This window comes from Eucyclogobius newberryi, unplaced genomic scaffold (genome assembly GCF_026437365.1).
Source record: "Eucyclogobius newberryi isolate DKJ021-1_F unplaced genomic scaffold, fEucNew1.0.hap1 SCAF_9, whole genome shotgun sequence".
NCBI classification, from domain to species: Eukaryota; Metazoa; Chordata; class Actinopteri; order Gobiiformes; family Gobiidae; genus Eucyclogobius; species Eucyclogobius newberryi.
The window spans coordinates 19,532,937-19,548,852 of record NW_027316532.1 but is presented as its reverse complement, the minus strand read 5'-3'; the positions used below and the strand labels follow the sequence as shown (position 1 = coordinate 19,548,852).

The following is a 15,916-nucleotide window of genomic DNA, read 5'->3' as shown; positions in this document are numbered from 1 at the left end:
TTACCTCCCAAACTTTACAATCTTGTACTGATTTAAACCTGATTTAGTAAAGTTTTTACTCAAATAAATGAGAACATTTTCTGTCAAATCAAGTTTTATTCAAATCCTAAATAGAAATGTGTTTTTTGTGCGTGAGATGACAATAAAAGTAAGACATTTAAACCTGGCTTTATCCATTTTCAGATTTATTTGTCTTATCCCTATTAATATGGAACGTTTTGGCAATTTTTACACCTAAATTCTATTATAAATTTATTTTGAAAATCAAAATAATATTTTAATAATTATTTGTTTGTTGTTTATTAATTCCCTAAATAAATATGAATAAATCAAATATGTCTTAATTTAAGTTTTTAGTTTTTTCAATGTTCTTTAAAAATCTGAAAAAATAAATAAATGTAAATAAAATAAAATATGTCTTAATTAAAAAAATCAAAAAAAATTAAAGAAATAAAGTGTTTTTTTCTTTTTTCAATATTCTTTAAAAATGTGAAAAATAGATAAAGTAAATAAATATAAATAAGATATGTCTTAGTAAAAAAACAACAACAATGGTCAAAGAAATAAAGTGTTTTTAATTCACTGAAACACAAATGGAGGATATAAAAATACAGTATGTGCTTACAGTATACAAAACGTCTACCGTCTCTCAAAGACACAAAATAACAACTGACATGAAACAAACGTTAAAAGACCTGAAACCAAACGTAATCTGGATCTGCGCCACGACAATTCAACAATTAAAACAACGTTCTACTGTACAACGCGACAACAAATACACAATATTTTAACTAAAAACAATAGACAAGTTCCAAACCAGGAACATCTTTTTCACATTTTAAATTGTGTTTTTTATCATTCATAGTCTAGTCTAATCGTTTGGAATAGGATTTAAAAGATATAAAGTTTAAAACGACGACCATCCGACTTTACTCTTTCTCTTGTGCATAAAATGAAAAAAAAATTTTTTTGTCCGCGATCACAAACTTCAATCAACTCGTTGTTTGATTCTAGAAAATGTATTTAAAAAGTGTGTTTAGACACTTTAACTTACATCGACTGTTTAAATTGTCATTTTTTATTTTAACTGAACTAAACTCCGCCCTGCTGGAGCTAAAAGTCCCGCCTTAGGCCGCAGTTATTTTATTACTTGGTTTATGGATTTTTAAATGAAATATATTGCACAGGCGGACGAAATATAAATATAAATATAATTTCAATTTCAAAAGATGTTTTCTTCCGGGTTTGCCCAAAATTCACCACGTGAGGAGTGGGGGGGGGAGACGCGGCACGCAGGAGCGTATAACAGTAGATTTAGCGTGTTTTAGACAGACAGAACTGATGCTTAAGTGTGCACCGTCCCCCACCCACCCAGTCACGGCAAAACGCGCTGAAGAAAATGTGGTAAACGGGTTTAAAATGTGTATTTGCGATATAAAGGCGCGCAGCAGCAGGGAAACGGGGCCGCGCCGGGGCCGCGCGCAGGGACGGCGCCGCTCCGTCACTACAATGCTTTCCAAAATAAATGACTCCCGCAGGAGTTTGGCGAGAAATTGCTTCACGCGCTCTTATCTTTTGACTTAATACCACTTTTTACATTTAAAAATATAATAATTTATTTTATTTATATTGTATAAATCAATAATCTAAGTGCGGCGGATCCGTAAATCAAGTAATAAAATAACTAAGGCCTTAGTCCTGGAAGTAAATTTACCATTCATTTTTACAAGACAAATGTTTTAAAATGTAAAGATGAAGAGTTTAAAGCGGTTCAGAGTTGTTGTTTTGACACTTTTGCAGGAGGTTGTTCTAGACTCTCACAAAAACACATTTATCGTATTCAATTTTCACTGTGATGTTTAATTTGAGCTCTTTCTTTTTTGTTTGTTGATAACTCTATTTCTTCTGCTGGTCGGCTGTCGTCTGTAACAAAAATAATTCCCTTTGAGGATGAATAAAAGTGATTCTGAAACTCATTTAAAACTTGAAATGTGTGTGTCTTAATGTTTATACCGTTCAGAAACATGTGAAAATGTGACGAAAGAACAATCATTTAAAGGCAAATTTTTCTATTATTCATGTATGTATGTATTTATATCATTTATTTTATTTATTTTAATTTATTTAATTTTATTCATTTCATTTATTATTTTTTGGGGGGTTGCGAGTTGTGAAATCAGATTTGAGCTGTTGAAAGTCATAAAGTATTTCATTGTACAGTGTATTTTTTAACAATACTTTTAAAAATACATTTACAAAAGGGTTTATTGATTATCCTGCTTTACAGTTACAAGCATTTCGATTATTGATCGATGTTTTAATGTTTAGGATTCAGTTAAAACTTCACATTTAGACGCAAATTGACATAACTGAAAAAGATGCAGAATTATAAGGATATTTTGAGGAAATCATAGCAAAAATAGCTGCCTATCTCTGCTCATTACGTATTTATTAACCTTTATTTAAACAGAACGCGCTGAGATCGAGCGCTATTTTCCGAGGCCGACCTGGGGCAAAGTGCATCATCTACAGTTCACAGAATAAAACATTTACACATCTACACGGAACAAGAGACAAACTGTAACTCGTTTAGCCCCAGATTGCTTTTAAACTGTTAATTTCAAAGGATCTGCAGGAAAAATGAATGGGAATTTATCTTCTGGAACATTAGAGTGGAACGGTGACGCCGGAACCCACGACCAGAGTCCAGCCCGGACGTAGACGCGGCGCCAACTTCGGTCATCGTAAAGTACTGCAGTAAAAAGCCAGAGAAGGCGTGGCCAGAGAGGGCGTGGTCCTACGCGTTGAGGCTGTACTCCTGTTTGTAGCAGCAAGGCCGGCACACGGCGTTCACCAAACCGTTACCGAGCTGACACAGGCAGATGATGAACTCCAGGACGGACAGGCCCAGGAGCACGCTCAGCAGGGTCACGTTCCACTCCACGATGTTCACGGGCTGAAGACACTGCGACCACGTCTCCGGCTCCAGGACGTACCTGAAACACACGAGAGCGTGTCACGAGAGCACATGAGCTTTCACCTGGAAACAACCTCTAAAGTGTTTTATTACTTCATTTCATCAACTTTTATCTATGGATTTATCTTGGACTTCAAAGGTAATTTATTCTCCCACAGACATGAAGACCAGCTCTTAAAGTAGCAGCTACACACTTCAGACTGTGGACACAAAGGACTGGGTTAAGAAAAGGCCAGAGGATCCTTCTGAAGTGAACTGGAAAAGTGTCCTTTATCTCCCCCTGCTGTTGCCAACGCCAACGTGTCAAAGCCTGATCCCGTCACATCTCTGGTTGGTACTTGGATGGAAGACCGCTGGAATGCCACAGGGGGGGGGGGGGGGGCGCTAGTAAACACCGTCGGTAACTCTTGGGCAAGACACTTCTCTCTTTGCCTCTAGTGTCCAAGTGTGAACGAGAGACGTGTGTTTACATCATGTGTTCATGAACGTGTCCTGACCGAATAAACAACTCTGCTCTTAAGTAAGTTTCATGGAGACAATAGCTCCATGGACATAACCTCCATGTATAAAGTATATAAAGTATAAAGTATAAAGCATATAAAGTATAAGGTATAAGGTATCTGAAGTATAGCTCCATGGACATAACCTCCATGTATAAAGTATATAAAGTATAAAGTATAAAGCATATAAAGTATAAGGTATATGAAGTATAGCTCCATGGACATAACCTCTATGTATAAAGTATATAAAGTATAAAGTATATAAAGTATAAAGTATATAAAGTATAAAGCATATAAAGTATAAAGCATATAAAGTATAAAGTGTATAAAGTATATAAAGTATAAAGTATATAAAGTATAAAGCATATAAAGTATAAAGCATATAAAATATAAAGTGTATAAAGTATGCAAAGTATAAAGTGTATAAAGTATTATCAGCTGAATGAAGCGTGTGTTTCCATGGTTACCTGGCGTTCTGGTCGTCAAAAGGATAAGTCCATCCCATCACAGTGAAACACTGCGGCCCCTGAACCAGAGCAAAGCCCGAGACCACAAATGAGTAAGAGGAACCAAGGAGCCCGACCACAGCCGCCAGCACCGACCCACACATCTGTGACACAAGACACACATCTGTGACACAAGACACACAACTGAGACACAAGACACACAACTGAGACACACACATCTGTGACACAATACACACATCTGTGACACAAGACACACAACTGAGACCCACACATCTGTGACACAAGACACACATCTGTGACACAACACACACAACTGTGACACAAGACACACAACTGAGACCCACACATCTGTGACACAAGACACACATCTGTGACACAAGACACACAACTGTGACACAACACACACAACTGTGACACAAGACACACAACTGAGACACACACATCTGTGACACAATACACACATCTGTGACACAACACACACAACTGAGACACAAGACACACAACTGAGACACACACATCTGTGACACAATACACACATCTGTGACACAACACACACAACTGTGACACAAGACACACAACTGAGACACAAGACACACAACTGAGACACACACATCTGTGACACAATACACACATCTGTGACACAACACACACAACTGTGACACAACACACACAACTGTGACACAAGACACACAACTGAGACACACACATCTGTGACACAATACACACATCTGTGACACAACACACACAACTGAGACACAAGACACACAACTGAGACACACACATCTGTGACACAATACACACATCTGTGACACAACACACACAACTGTGACACAAGACACACAACTGAGACACAAGACACACAACTGAGACACACACATCTGTGACACAATACACACATCTGTGACACAACACACACAACTGTGACACAACACACACAACTGTGACACAAGACACACAACTGAGACACACACATCTGTGACACAACACACATATCTGTGACACAATACACACAACTGAGACACACACATCTGTGACACAACACACATATCTGTGACACAACACACACACCTGAGACACGAGACAGTATTTCTGAGCTTTGAAAGGGCCAAACAACTTGACAGGGATCGACCGTTTAAATGTGACTAAATCAGAGTGCGGTGTTAGGGCGGGACAGAGGGTGATGTTTGGGCGGGACAGAGGGCGGTGTTTGGGCGGGACAGAGTGCGGTGTTTGGACGGGACAGAGTGCGGTGTTGGGCGGGACAGAGTGAGGTGTTTGGGCGGGACAGAGTGCGGTGTTTGGGCGGGACAGAGTGCAGTGTTCGGGCGGGACAGAGTGCGGTGTTGGGCGGGACAGAGTGCGGTGTTTGGGCGGGACAGAGTGCGGTGTTTGGGCGGGACAGAGTGCAGTGTTGGGCGGGACAGAGTGCGGTGTTTGGGCGGGACAGAGTGCGGTGTTGGGCGGGACAGAGTGCGGTGTTTGGGCGGGACAGAGTGCGGTGTTGGGCGGGACAGAGTGCGGTGTTTGGACGGGACAGAGTGCAGTGTTGGGAGGGACAGAGTGCAGTGTTGGGAGGGACAGAGTGCGGTGTTTGGGCGGGACAGAGTGCGGTGTTTGGGCGGGACAGAGTGAGGTGTTGGGCGGGACAGAGTGCAGTGTTTGGACGGGACAGAGTGCGGTGTTTGGGCGGGACAGAGTGAGGTGTTTGGACGGGACAGAGGCGGGACAGAGGCGACACTCAGCTCCTGCAGCTGGACTCTGTGACCAAACAAAGAGCGGCCTGTTCAAAAAGAGGATTATTATTCAGCTCCGAAACACTGATGAGGCTTTAGTCTGAGCGGGGAATGAGAGAGAACGGGCAGAACGAAGAGAACGAACAGAACGACCAAAACGAACAGAACGAACAGAATGAGAATGAGCAGAACGAGCAAAACGAACAGAATGAGCAGAACGAGAACGAGCAGAACGAACAGAACGAGCAGAACAAGCAGAATGAGCGGAACGAGCGGAATGAACAGAACGAACAGAACAAGCAATAACTATAATAAATGAACAAATAACTTAATAATGAATAAATAACTATAATAAATGTATAAATAACTACAATAATGAATAAATAGCTATAATACATGAATAACTAATAATAATGAATAAATAACTATAATAATGAATAAATAACTATAATAATGAATAAATAACTAGAATAAATGAATAAATAACTAGAATATATGTATATGTATGTATATGTGTACTATAATAATACATAAGAGAAAGTGAAGTTAAGCCTTTTCAGTGTCTGTACAATCAAACCTTCCTTGTTTGTAACAGTTTTGTGGTTGTACTTTGGTGTTTTGTGGCGTCTCTCACCATGAGGCTCTCGTTCCAGCAGCAGCCGCACTTGCCCAAAGTGCTGAAGACCACAGCGGGCACCAGCATCTGCAACACAAACACACAAACACCTAAGAACCCATGTGTAATAACCATGTGTCATAACACATGTGTAATAACCATGTGTCATAACCCATATGTAATAACCCATGTGTAATAACCATGTGTCATAACCCATGTGTAATAACCCATGTGTAATAACCATGTGTCATAACCCATGTGTAATAACCCATGTATAATAACCATGTGTCATAACCCTTGTGTAATAACCCATGTGTAATAACCATGTGTCATAACCCATGTATAATAACCATGTGTCATAACCCATGTGTAATAACCCATGTGTAATAACCATGTGTCATAACCCATGTGTAATAACCATGTGTCATAACACATGTGTAATAACCCATGTGTAATAACCATGTGTCATAACCCATGTGTAATAACCCATGTGTAATAACCATGTGTCATAACCCATGTGTAATAACCATGTGTCATAACACATGTGTAATAACCCATGTGTAATAACCATGTGTCATAACCCATGTGTAATAACCCATGTATAATAACCATGTGTCATAACCCATGTGTAATAACCCATGTGTAATAACCATGTGTCATAACCCATGTGTAATACGGAAACAGTCATAATAATAATGTGTTTGAGACATTCAAAATCACACTGAAGGAAACAACTAACTGAAATGTAATGACTCTTTATAAAAACTACACCTTAATTTGCCTTAAAAAAGCTTAAACAAAGACCCAATTCATAATGAACAAATAGTTTATTAAGCATGATTCAGGCTCAGTAACTACTTAATTAAGGTTGAAGTGACATATGACAGGTTTTTACGATTTTCTGACTTTATTTGGTGTATTTATACCTGTTGTACATTTAAATTATAGTTTTACACCAGTCGAGCAGGTATTTGGGGAGAAAAGTCAACAAATCTGTGGAAAATGACAGGAAGTGACATCACACCAGGAACACTTATTCCAGTCAAGGTTTATGTAGAATGTACACAAAGAAACTACTTTTTTGACGCTCTAAACATGAATTCAACAAAATAAAGTCTCTCTCATATATTTGTTTTAGTAAAAAAAAAAGGGGGACAAATTGTGACATTGGCCCGACATTTGTTTGCTGGGTAATTTCCTAGTGTGATGTGATCAATTACAAACAGGAAGTGAAATTATAAAGTTGAAAAATGTGCTTCAATGAGTCATCAAACCTGTAGGGGGCGCTTTAAGTTGAGTGTAGTTATTGTAAAGTACTACCGACATGTTGAAAAAACATTGTTCATTCAACATAATTCAACTTTCTTTTGCCACTTTGTCTTCTTTTGCCCTTCCACATAGTTTACAATGATTTAAACTGTCTCCCAGCAACAGGAAATGTAACTCAGGCCAAACCCAGGGAGGCCGGCCCCGAGGTCACAGACAGCGCCGTTTCCTGTGTAGAGTAAAAACAAAACCATGTCCAAAACCAAAACCAGTGAGTTTAGGGGGGAAAGGCTGCGAAGGACGGCTAGAAAAACTGTAACAGAATCATCAGATGACCCAATAATTACATTTATGTGATAACTCTAACACCTGGCAACATGTTTAGTTCATTATTGGAAGACAAAGTACACAGTTAATACAAATAACTGTGTACACAACAGGCGTTTCAATCATCTGATGAGTCCAAACTAAACTCTGTAACGATCAGATGTTTGGTATGGTTTGTCCGTTGCCGTGGGCTCTAATAACAGAATGACAGAAGTACAGATGAACAGCGACAGCAGATACCGGGGTCAAAATGAGACTGCCGTGGCTGTCTGCATCTAATAATAACGTGTCCGAGAACGAGGACGTGCTTCTGCTGCTGTCCCAGCCTCTTAGTGACGTTACACGGTTGGAAGCGAGTTTTTTTCTTATTTTTTACAGCGTTGTGTTTTTTTCAAGTGCTGTGGGCGGAGACAGGGGGTAGGTGAACATGAACATTTTGGATAAGGAACGCCATCATCTCTTTTCAGTTGTTATCTTGTGTGGACATGATGGTGTTTCTGTTTATATTATAGTGTTAATGTTGATTGATGTTGGAATAAACAGATTTGAACTGAACAGGACGTATTTAACGTTGTGAAGTAATAATAATAGTCAATAGTTATTTTAAGAACTATTCAAAACACTCAGGGTCACAATACAGCAATTAGAAAACAACATATAATTTTACAGAAAATTTATTAGAAAAAAGTTGGGTCATAGTAATAATAATAAGGCAAGGCAAGTTTATTTGTAGTGCACAATTCGTTGACAAGGAAATTCAAAAATGCATTAAAATCACAAAGGCATGACAGAAATCACAAACCCTTCCTTTCTATTCATTCAATTTAACAGTTTTGCTGACATGAATCATATATTTTGTCCGTGCGTAGTGATCCGCCAGTCCAGACACTCTTTCCCATATTTATTTGACGTTGCCATAGTGACAGGCGTCTCCGGGACGGGCACATCGCTTTTAGATTGATTCTTTCCCATGCTCGAGCGTCCCTAGACGTCAGCGCTTCATCTGCCTCTGCTCACGTCTGTGCTGAGCGTATTTATCTTTGACCACGACTCTCTGGTTGACGCCTCCATCGTATATGTGGAGGTTTTGTATCTTTAAGACAGACACAGTCTCGTCTGCCCCGCCCTAGATTTAACTTTCACTGAACTAATTGTCCCAAACAAAACTCAACCAAAACTTTAGTGTTAAAACTGGCTCTTGGTCAGTGGGTCAGTGCGTCAGGTTCTTCCTGGACTTTGCAGGGGCCTTAGTGCCGACTGATTATCTGACCAGTGTGTGTTCTGACCCTCTCCCCAGACACCTCCAATGCGGCTGCGCTTGGACACGGCACAATGGGCTATTGTGTCCAGCAGAAGTATTTAAACAGTATTTTTAGAATTGTAAAGAATTTCTCTAAAGAAAGACACTGATGTTTAAAAACTGAAACATTTAAAAAGGGGCGTCCATAATGATATTGAACTCATATTTGAGTGTCTGCGTGATGTCACGCAGGCACTATATGTTCTTGTATTTCACGTATTTTGTATTATTATATTTTCCATGATTTTCCATTTAGCCAGTTTCAACTCCTTAACGCTTCAACCGATTTCAACATGTTATACCTCATTACGATCGCTTTTGCAGTAGTACTTATGCTATTACTTTTGACATTTGAACAACTTGTACTTTTTGCAGCATTTTCAAAAGTATTAGTACTTTTTCCCCAGTGAAATAAATGGGGCATTACGAGTGTCTGCGTAATTCTTTAGGCTTTATTCTTTAGGCTTTATTCTATAGGCTTTAATCTATAGACTTTTGTGACTGAGTGAGAGAGAGAGAGAGAGAGAGAGAGAGAGAGAGAGGGGGGAGAGAGGGAGGGGTAGAGGGGGAGAGGGAGAGAGGGAGAGAGGGGGAGGGAGAGGGGGAGAGAGGGAGAGAGAGAGGGAGAGACGCAGACACTCTAGCTAATTATCTAGTTGAAAATATTGTCTGAAAATTGAAGAAAACCAATCACAAACTAATGGACTGAACAAAACAAATGCACAGCCGGGCAGTGGGTCAAAATGTCCTCCTCACATCCTGTCTGCGTCCACCACATCATAAAGCACAGGACGAGAAGGAGGGAGGGAGGGAGGAGAAGGAAAGGAGGGGACGAGGGGATGAGGACGAGAGGGAGGGATGGAGGGAGGGAGGAGAAGAGGGGACGAGGACGGGAGGGAGGGAAGGAAAGGAGGGGACGAGGGGATGAGGACGAGAGGGAGGGAGGAGAAGAGGAGGGAAGGAAAGGAAAGGAGGGGACGAGGGGATGAGGACGAGAGGGAGGGATGGAGGGAGGGAGGAGAAGAGGGGACAAGGACGGGATGGAGGAGGGAAGGAAAGGAGTGGACGAGGGGATGAGGACGAGAGGGACGGAGGGAGTTGAGGTGGAAAGGAAACGAAACTAAAGGAGGAGAGGGGGGAAGGAGGCAAGGAGAGAAAGCAAGGAGAAGGTGAGGAAGAGAAAGAAAGTGGAGGAAGAGAGGAGAGAAAGAAGAGGATGAGAGAATGTACAGCATTAAGAGAATAAGGGAAAGGGAGGAGGAGAGGAGAGAAGAGAGCATTAGGGAGGAGACCAAAAGGGGGAAAAGAAGGGGAAAAACTAAAGATAGATTTCCCCAAGGATCTCTCTTTGACACTAAATCATTTGGACAACTTCCCTCAAATATGAAAAACATAACACAAAAACCCAAAGTGTCGTAAAACAAGAATATGCCACGAAGTCTGGAGAGCTAACAACCAGAAGACTCAGAAAACACCTGCATTTTCCATGTTCTGAGTTGTTCCCTTGGTGACGGGAGGTCCTGGTTTGGACATTTCCTGTTCTCTGTCTCTCTGGCTCTCACTCACTCACTCACTCTTTCTCTCACTGCCCTTTTTCCCCCACATTTTTCAAATGTATAATAAAAATATTGGAGCACAGTTATGAAAAACAACGGTCTTAAATGTTGTTACACGTGTTTCAGGTCACGGTTAGGCTACCAATGGGATATTTGACCCACATTTGACCCACAATGCCGCTGGGGCGACCTGTCAGGAGGAGCCCATCTCCAACTGTTGTTTTTTTGTATTGTTTTTTGTATGTCTTCAAGGTGACATTAAGAGTCTCAAAAGATGTCTATAAATCAAATGCACTATTATTTATTTTATTTATTTTATTTATTTTATTTATTTTATTTATTTTATTTATTTTATTTATTTTATTTATTTTATTTATTTTATTTATTAATTGTTCTATTTATCGTGTATTTATTTTTATTTATTACGTTTTTTTAATTTAAAAAACAAAACATAAAAAACATTTTTTATGCTTTTATTTATTCATTTATGTATTGTGTTTTTTTTAATTATGTATTCATTTTTTATTATGTATTTTTATTATGTATTTTTTTGTTATTATCAAATTTTTTATTATGTAATTATTATTAGGCCCGAGCGCCACAAGCTGGCGAGAGGCCTATTAATATCGTAAGGCCGTGCGAAGCACGGCTGCGAAAGTGCGCACGTAGTGCGCACGAAATCGAGCGCGAAGCGCTCGCCCACTTCCAAACACTCACTAACGCACTCCTTCACTCATGCACGCCCCGTGCATACTAATTAGTAGTAGGAAAATGGAACATTACCGTTGTAAACGGGCGAAGCCCGTGCAAAAGTGCGCACTAAACGAGCACTTTACATTGAGATGACGACCGCGAAGCGGTCGTCATCCCCATATAAAGCACTCATTTGCGCTAAGTAGCTCACGAATACGTTCCCCATCTCTTGCATGTTCCGTGCATATAAGCATGTAATGCAAAAATTGAACATTATTACTGTATAGAGGGCCAAAAACACAAAGTGGGCGGAGCCCACTCAAAATTAACGAAAGTACCCGTCAGTGACCAGGGACCCACACCATGAGGTAGGAAAGCGCGAGCGCTTTCCGAAAATGTATAGTTTATGATATTTGAAAAATGGGAAACATTGTTTTCGCATCGGAATATTATTCTTTCTTCTTCTTCTTCTCGGGACCAACCCCCCTATTTTTCACCCAGTGAACATTGACGAAAAGTCACAAAAATGTTCACACCTCTAAAAATCGTGCCTCTCTACATTCTGGCTATTTCCCTTTTCTAAAATAAAAAAAATTGGCGCGTCAGCGCCCCCAAATGTACCAAAAATGCATTGAGAGATGGGAAATGACCCAAAAAAAATCTGATCCTAGAATCATGAAATTTGGCGCCGAGGTAGATGGTGACAAGAGAAGTAAAAAATATTATTACGGCAACGCCGTCCGCCCAACCAAATGTCGGCCATATTGCTTCAAAAATGGCTAAACATGACTTCGGAGTTTTTCCAAACGTCGTACTTTTACGAACTCCTCCCAGGGCGTTGGCCCTAAAAAGCTGAAATTTGGTGAAAATGCTACTGAGGAGTGGGACATCAAAAGTTATCCAAATTACATTGATACCTCTCACGGTCTCTGTGCGGCGAAGCCGCAAACTGTAGCTAGAATTTCAGAAATCTCCCATATTTAAAATTTCTGCCGTTTGCGCAGATAAAGTCCGAATTGCGTCAAATTAGAATCAGTTGTTAAACTCTTTGCCCTAAACCTACTTGAAGTGAAATAAATTCATTTGGCGCCACAGCGCCCCCTACAGATTTTATATGGAGGTTAAATGTTTAGTTTTGCGAAATTATATGAAATTTGACACACAACTCAATTTTAGCATCCCCATCAAAAAAGTCAATGAGACCCATGTCATAATTGTTATGGCGTTGCCGTAACGATGACCGAAACCTTCCATGTTATTCCAATGGGGAAATCGCCAGAACATGTTTATACTTTAGACTTTCACAAACTCCTCCCAGGGCGTCAGCCCTATTAACCTGAAATTTGGTGAGACTCATCTTCAGGGGTGGACCATCAAAAGTTATCCACATTTTCATTCAAAGAGTCACGGTGTCTGTGCGGCAAAGCCGCACATTTTGCCAAGAATTCAAAATAAAATAGCTTTTTGATGGTAAAACAAAGGGGAGAAGATGTGACAGCGTCACAGATTCAGCAGTAGGCGTAATAAAAGGACAATTGGGGCGCGTTAGCGCCCCCTCCTCTTGCGGCGTGGCGGCGGTGTGGCGAGGGCCGATCATTGCCGCTTGCGGCTATATTTATTGTTATTATTATTAGACCGATTTTGGCCCCAATGACTGTATTTGCCCATGTATTTGTGCTTTTGTCCCGAGCCACATCAATGCTCTAACAAACAGACACACTTCAGCCCTGATGAAGAAAACATACATTAACAACACAAATACATCAATCACACATCACATTACTGCCACTGCATCTAACTCCTGCCACTCAAAGCACACAGCGTTCGATTCATTATCTAACGCGCCTCCAACTCACTCTGCCCGGGCTTAAGGTCGTTAGCTCTGCGGCGTGGAACGGGCAGATTACGCACACAGATCGCCTTTGTTCACAGACGACAAACAAGTACAGCTGCAGGGAGGGAAGTTTCTCTGTGACAAAACAAGAATGCGGCGCTGGACGGGCGAACAGGGACTCCGGAAGTGTGCGCTAAACATCATTTACATAATAAAGTTCTTTGATGCTGGCAAAGATAAACTGGCGTTAGCGTGTCACTGGACATGGAGCTGCAAACTGCACACTGAACGCTCTCAAATGCTCAGAAATGCTATGGAATGATCGATTTGCATGCATTATATTTAGAAAGATGGACACGCCGCTGAGGGAGGAGTGTTTTGTTGTCAGTGATTCATCTTTTGGGTTATTCGTATTGTTTTAATTTTTGAGTTTTTGAGGGTTTAGTATCTAGCCCAAGAACAACAGTCTTCCCCTTGGCGAGGTTTGAAGTAGGTACCCTCCGGTGTGTGGGTAAACATAGCCCAGCCGTTGTTATTATATGTTGAAGGTTGAAAAATCCACCAATCTTGTAAAGGCAAGAGGGGAAGAACGTGTACTTGTGGTGGAACGTTCTGATCTGAATGGACCTGATCTTCTGCTTGAGTGGAGCGGCTCAGATGGTCCGTGTCCAGGGTGAAAAAGGGTCTGCTGTGGTCTGAGGGCGGAGTCGAGGATGGACCCCATGATGGTCGCGTAGAACTGCTCCATCAGCTCCACTGCTGAGGTCCTCTGAGCGTGGAGCTCCAGGTCAGCAGGTCACCGGCCGGTTCATCTCCCAGCACTGACCCATCACCGTCAGAGATGAGCTCAATGCGGGCGTCGTCTGCAAACTTGATCGGTTTTGCGGAGTCGTGGCTGGAGGAGCAGTTGGTGTACGAGGACAAGAGCGGAGGGGAAAGAACACAGCCCTGTGGAACACCTGTGCTGATGGTCCAAGACTGAGCTCAGAGAGTTTGTCCTCGAGCAGAGCTGAAGTCCACAACTTTATGTCCGATAAACATAAAGTTGGTGATTTGTTCCGGATTACACTGCGTCAATCTTTTAATTTCGTCACGTTTAAGATGTCCGACACCATTTTGTACACAACCATAAGCATTATATTTGTGTTATTACTACTATATTATCTAGCAACGTGCAGGACTTCTTTTACACCCATGTCTTTTTTCTTTTTGTACTCGTTTGATCCCCGTTTGAGCCCAGTTTAAGTCTGATGTAGTCTATATTTTGTCCTGTCTGTGGTTAGTTCTGGGTTGAGTCCTCGTTTAATTGGATTTTTAATATCATGTCTGTCTAAATATGAAGTCCAAACTGATTTGATTTAGTATTTTTGACGTTTAACCTTTTATTGCCGTGTAAATCCCACACTGTGAAAGAAATACACGCCTCATTCATCACACGTTAAAGCAGAAACAAGCGATTAGTCACCATTAAGTCATCAGTTCGTCACTTCAAGGTTCTTTTGTGTTTGTTTGGGAACTGTTGGAAGTTATTTAAATCCACCATAGAGCAGTACAGGTGCCGTTACCAGCAGTAAGTTACGTCAGCCTTAACAGCGGCAGGACATCCTTCTCCAAAGCATTGTGCTCGGCCATTTCCCGCCTTTCTTTGTAAAGCGTGAAACATTGTAAAACGCAAGATTGTGCAGAAGGAATGAAAATATAGAGTAGATCCTGAAAACGACGACGTCATACGAGTTTGCGAAGAACAGGATGCTCGACGTCTACAGCAACTTTTCATTCACATTCTCTCACCAAAAAAGGGCGTAAACTGCTTTGTAACTGCGATAAACAGAAGTAATAACCTGAAATGTATACTGTCATTTTAGTGAAGCAAGTAAATGTCAAAATAATAAAGACAGTGATGAGTCAATTGTTGATCATCGTTTTCCAGACCTTACAGACTCTAAAACGTGTACGGAAAGAGCTTTTATAACAAAGACAGTCACGAAAAAGAATCATCTGTTGCAGTGATACACTTCATCGTAAATATTCTCCATCTATAAGACTCCACTCTCCATAGTTCAACCTTTTATTTGGTGGAAAATGTACTTTAAAACATGAGAAATAATCATTTGATTCGTCGACAGCTAACATTTTAGTTTGTTGCAGCCCTGTCTACACCCAAAATATATATATCTATTTTATTTAAGCGATTTAAAAACAGTATAACATCAATATAACAGAAAAGAATGTCCAAAACGAGCAATGAATGTGTGCGAAATATACGTACTTCATCCATACTTTATTTATTTTACAGTAGTTGAGTGAATCTCTATTTGAATTATGTTTTTAAGAGTCAAATGTTTCAATATCTAAGGAAGTCACGGCTCTATAAATGCATTGATTTGAGAATATGAAAACGGCGAGGAATGGAACCAACTGTCACTCACCAGCACCCCGCCGCCGCCGAGCCCCCCGAAGTACCAGACATACTGCGCCAGGCGGTCCTGCTGGACGTAGGCGACGTCCCCCATGGGAAACAGCAGCAGCAGGTTGGCCAGGACAGAGCACAGGGCCAGGGGCACCAGGGCCAGGCCGAGGGAGCGCGCGAATCCCACAGAGCAGCACATGTCTGGGGGGCCGCGAGTCAGCGTCGACCAGCACTGGG

General features: G+C 40.9%; 1 protein-coding gene across 1 annotated transcript; it reads right to left on the bottom strand.

Annotated features, from left to right (window-relative positions):
* Nucleotides 1-555: 555 nt before the first annotated feature.
* On the bottom strand, nucleotides 556-15,916 carry tm4sf18 (transmembrane 4 L six family member 18). Its single transcript, XM_072439415.1, has 4 exons — nucleotides 15,699-15,916; nucleotides 6,312-6,380; nucleotides 3,945-4,087; nucleotides 556-2,996 (listed from the first exon to the last, which is right to left on the bottom strand). Exons 1-4 carry the CDS (start codon nucleotides 15,876-15,878, stop codon nucleotides 2,798-2,800), a joined length of 591 nt encoding a protein of 196 aa, XP_072295516.1. The 5' UTR covers nucleotides 15,879-15,916; the 3' UTR covers nucleotides 556-2,797.